The sequence below is a fragment of the Myotis lucifugus genome, unplaced genomic scaffold (genome assembly GCF_000147115.1).
Source record: "Myotis lucifugus unplaced genomic scaffold, Myoluc2.0 scaffold_10201, whole genome shotgun sequence".
In the NCBI taxonomy this organism is placed as follows: domain Eukaryota; kingdom Metazoa; phylum Chordata; class Mammalia; order Chiroptera; family Vespertilionidae; genus Myotis; species Myotis lucifugus.
Genome location: NW_005881249.1, coordinates 84 through 5,043, shown reverse-complemented (window position 1 = coordinate 5,043; position 4,960 = coordinate 84). Strand labels below are relative to the sequence as shown.

General features: G+C 57.9%; 1 protein-coding gene across 1 annotated transcript; it reads left to right on the top strand.

The window, feature by feature from the left end:
* Positions 1–251: 251 nt before the first annotated feature.
* LOC102432734 (protein C19orf12 homolog) lies at positions 252–4,759 on the top strand. Its single transcript, XM_006109466.3, has 3 exons — positions 252–306; positions 3,568–3,746; positions 4,382–4,759. The coding sequence occupies exons 2-3, from the start codon at positions 3,584–3,586 to the stop codon at positions 4,645–4,647; spliced, it is 429 nt and encodes a 142-aa protein (XP_006109528.1). The 5' UTR covers positions 252–306; positions 3,568–3,583; the 3' UTR covers positions 4,648–4,759.
* Positions 4,760–4,960: the final 201 nt, after the last annotated feature.

The following is a 4,960-nucleotide window of genomic DNA, read 5'->3' as shown; positions in this document are numbered from 1 at the left end:
TGACCTTCAGACTCTCAGGGGGCCCCCACCTTAGGCTCCGCCTTCCCCTCCCCTTCCTCGGAATTAGCCAATTGCGCGTTAATGGGAATCCGATCTCTGAGTCCTGACCAATCAAGTCAGAGTTCAGAGTGAGGGGCGGGCAGACCCGGGTCAGGAAATAAAACCGAAAAGGAATACCCGTTCTGTGTGCTGTGGCCCAGGATTCCAGCTGGAGGAGCACCCTTCTCGCAGGCGTCAGTCTCCTTGCCCATCCAGTGTCAAGTGTTTCTTTCATTCCTGCCACATCGTTGACAGCATTTCTAACAGGTGGGTCAGGCGGGTGTGGTCGAGGGGGGTGCCGCCGTCCAAGTGCTTACCCCCCCTCTAATGCCCCATAACTCCCACCCTACCCTACACAGGGCAGCCTCTCAGCCTCACCCAGCCCTGGGCTTCCAGAAGGCCCCCCCCCCCCACAGAAAGAACAGGAATCTGTCTACGTAAAAGGCTAAGGTGCTAAGTGTCCATCCAGGTAATGACATCAGGTAGCAACGCCCGGCTTCCTCTCCCTAGAGACTAGCCTCCTTGCAGTGTCTTCAGCCCAGGTACACGGCTTGCTTTATAGCCAAGTGTGCAAACATTTCACACTTTTTAACCAAATGTCTGTGAAGCGTTTTCCGTGCCTCATCTCATTTGATCCTCACAGAAGTCCTGGAGTAGGCAGATAGGAGACTCGGTGGAATCCTGTTTTCTTTTCATTAGCCAGAAAATGGAGATTTAGAAAGCTTAGAAACTTGACCCAACTGAAAAGAAGTAAGAAATGGTGGACCTTGACAATGACTTCAGGTTTTCTCACTGCACAGAATATAGTCAGACACGGCTGCAGTTAAATATTTTACCCTTTGTTCTCCCTGCATGATCTACAATAATCATCTGCTTCATGTTGATATTTGCTGCTGTGTTGCTGACAATTACCTGAAAGAGAAGTTGGGGTGCTTCACTGGGCTGGAAAAGTTTAGCTACATCAGAAAGCAGGTCTAATTAAGCAAGTTTATTATCCTATACTACAGGCCCAGCGCACGAAATTCATGTGTGGGTATGGTTCCTAGGCCTGGCCTGCAGTCAGGGCCATTTCCCGGGCTGCCCACAGCTGGCCCCGCCCACCACTGCCACCCACCCCTCGTTCCCCTGTTGCCATCGGGTGATTGATGACTGACAGCCAGAGGAAGGGATTGAGAGGTCGGCTGTTCCCGCCCGCTCACCACCCCTGCCCCCGTCGTGGGTTGACCTCTGGGTGTGGGGTGACCAGTGGGGTGGGGGTCTTGGCCTGGTGCCACCCGCATCCCCTGACACCCAGCCCCGGTTCCCCGTTCACCATCAGGTGATTGGAGCCTGCTGGCCGGGGAAAAGGACCATAAGGTAGTCAGTGTGTCTCATACTGCCTGGTCCAGCAGTCGTTCTGATCGATCCGCCTTTAGGGTCAATTTGCATATTACCCTTTTATTATATAGGAATAGAGGCCTAGTACATGGGTGGAGGCTGGCTGACCTTCCCTGATGGGCGACCTGGACCTGGGTGGTGGGTCCCCACGGGGGGGCGTGGCCAGCCAGGGCATGGAGCTGCAGGGGCTTTGCAGGCCGGCCACACCCCCATCAGGGAGGGGTTCCCACTGGGGGCGGGGCCAGCCTGGGGCTGCAGTGTTCTGGTCTCTGGTTGTTCTGGTCATGATGCCATTATGGTTGCTGGCTTTTCATATCTACAGATAATAAAAATCTAATATGCTAAGTGTCTGGTCAACGGGTCATCTATTCAACCAATCAAAGTGTAATATGCTAATGATATGCTAAGGCTGCTCAACCACTTGCTATGATGTGTACTGACCAGCAGGGGGCAGATGCTCTGACTGGCAGGTTAGCTTGCTGCTGGGGTCTGGCTGATTGGGACTTAGTGAGATAGGTCAGACATGCCCTGGAGCCCGCTCACAGTCCCTCCCAAGCTGGCCAACCTCCCGTGTCCCTCCCTGGCCCCAATTGTGCACTGGTGGGGTCCCTCGGTATGGCCTGCACCCTCTCACAATCCAGGACCCCTTGGGGGATGTTGGAGAGCCGGTTTTGGCTCAATCCTGCAGGACAGGCGGAGGGACCACACTGGTGCACAAATTTGTGCACTGGGCCTCTAGTCCTATCTAATAAAGAGGGAATATGCTAATTGACTGCCCCACTCTCAAAGATGGCGGTGCCCACAGCCACAAGATGGTGGTGCCCAGTCCCCTCAGGCCCCCAGCTGCCCAGGGCCACCCGAGGCTCAGGTAGCCAGGTTCAGCTGAGGCTTGTGCTGCCGGCAGTGGCAGCAGCAGTGGTGTGATGGCGCTTCGCCTTCCCCTGATCACCAGGTTGCCTTCCCCCGCATGAGGGCTCCCAGATTGTGAGAGGGGGCAGGCTGGGCTGAGCGAGCCCCTTCCAGTGCATGAATTTTCATGCACCTGGTCTTAGTATAAAAACCCAGTGGCCCTAATGCCATAACGACCAAAGACCGGTCACCAGGACGCTGTGTGCATGGCAAGGTGGGCACAGGTGGGCAGGACTGCGTGCGCGGCAAGGCGCAGGTGGTTGGGCGGAAACTTGACTCTGGGTCGCGCAATGCAGCGGGACTTGGGGGAGTCCTGTGGCATGGTGAGGTCTGGGGTCCCGGGTCTCGCGCGATTTCTTGCACTGGGTAACTATGAGATATATAAAAGGCTAAGTTGACTCGGGCATGTGCGATACATATAAAGCTTTCAGTGGCACCAATTGCACGAGTATGTTTCCATCTGTCATTGTCAATTGTGAATTTGTTGACACTTCTATCATGGAGAAAGGGCAAATAGTGATATTAAAATATTTCTTTTAATTAATTTCCTTTCAATGTGCATGAATCCGTGCAAGAGGCCACTCGTAAGGAAAATAAACCACATGGACCACCCACTGCGAGCCCACAGCTCACAGGGCACAGGGCACAGCGGGACTCGCATTGCAGGTGTTACCTCCCTCAATCCTCACTGAAGCCACTGGGAGGCCCCCTCCATCCTCGGAGTCACTGCCCAGGGTCCCAGCAGAGTGACCCGCAAGCCCAGCTCTAAACTACCAGAGGGGTGCAGCAGGCTGCTCTTCTCTATGTATTCATTTATTTTTAAAAATATATTCCCCCTGATTTCAGAGAGGAAAGGAGAGGCGGGGGGGGAGGGGCGAGAGAGAGGGAGAGAGAGAGAGAGAAACATCAATGATGAGAGGGGAATCATGAATCCGCTGCCTCCTGCACACCCCACACTGGAGATCGAGCCCGCAACCCGGGCCTGTGCCCTGACCGGGGATGGAACCCTGACCTCCTGGTTCATAGGTTGATGCTCAACCACTGAGCCACACAGGCCGGGCCTGTTTGCTTATTGACTAACGACAGCTCTGCTTTCTCGGTGACAGAGGACTTGTCACGTGATGGTGCTGTCCTCTCACCCACGGCAGAGCTGGGGTCCTCCTGGAGCACGGGGTCCGCCCTGGACACTGGGAAGAGCGAGCTTTGGGTGGGAACTGACGCGTGGGAACCCTCCCTCCGCAGGCCGGTGAGGTGTGCGATGTACCTAACGGTGGAGGATGCCATGAGCCTGCTGTGCTCCCTCGCAGAGGCGAAGAAGATGAAGGTGGTCGTCAAGTACCGGAAGCGGCGAGCCATAGTGTTAGCCGGCAGCGGGTTAGCTCTCGGGAACCTGGTCGGAGGCCCGCCGGGTATAGTCGTTGGTGAGTGCAGTGCCCCGTGGGGTGGGGGACAGAGCTCTCAGGTTCCCAGGGGCCTCACGCGACCCGCATGAGGGGCTGGCGAGATGAGCCTGAGACTTGGTCTTTCTGTACAGATGTGTCCTGGTGGGACACACGTGTCTGTGTCTCAGAAGCGCAGGGCGCCCTCCTGTGGCTCCGTGCCTGCGGACTGGAAGGCGCCCTGCCCCGGGGGTGTGCCCTGTGTCCCCTGCACAAGGGGTGTGCCCTGTCTTCATTGCAGGGTCAGGGAGGGAGCTGGGATTCCAGGCCTCTGGCCGCTCACGTTAGCTGTTCAGAGAGCGCCCAGCCCCACCCCAGTCCCTGGTCCCCGGTCCTCGGTCCCCAGTCTGTGCAGGAGAAGCGCCCACAGTCGCCCTCATGCACCTGCCCCTGGTCTCACCCCCGCTCCCGTCTGGGGACCAGTTTCTGCCAATGGGGGAGGTTGGTTACTTCCCATGATCCCTTGGAGGTCGGGTGAGTTGCTCCCTCTGGTCTGGGAGCAGGAGGTTCCCGGGGGACCCCCCCATGGGCTGTGGCCTGAATCGTGGGGAGGAGCTCCCAGCGAGCTCGAGCCGGCATGCTGAACAGCCTGACTAAACGAAATTCCTGTTCCCCAGGGAGCGTTCTCGGGGGGCTCTTAGGGTCCTTGTCGTGGAGCACGGAGTTTAAGCCGGTCAGTCACATCCTGAAGGAGCTGCCGCCTCACCAGCAGGAGAAGCTCTGCAACCACGTCGTGGCCAAAATCGGGAACCTGCAGTGGAGGGACGTCGAGCACCTGACCAAGCTGGTCATGGGCAGCGAGGCCCTGCAGGAGCAGCTGCTGAAGCTGCTCGAGGGCTACGTCACCAAGGAGCTGAAGACCTCAGTGAAGTACGGCGACTAGGCTCAGGGCGGGGGCCCTAACCTGGGGAGGCCTGCGGGGGGCGGGGGGCTGTGCTGGGTCCTGTTCTGGAAAGTGAAGGTTACAGAGAATAAAACGGGGCCGAGAGAATCTCTCTGTGCTGAGCGGATCCCTGGCGGAGAGCCTGCAGCCCTGAGCCCGCACAGCGCAGGGACCAGCGGACACGGGGCCTGGGAGGGACGCAGGGCGCAGCCTGAGCTCAGCCGGACCGTGATCAGCCGCCATCGCTGATGAGTCCCCCCCTGCCCTCTGTGCTGGCTCCTGTCTGGGGGGCTCAGCCCGGCAGCACCCGGGC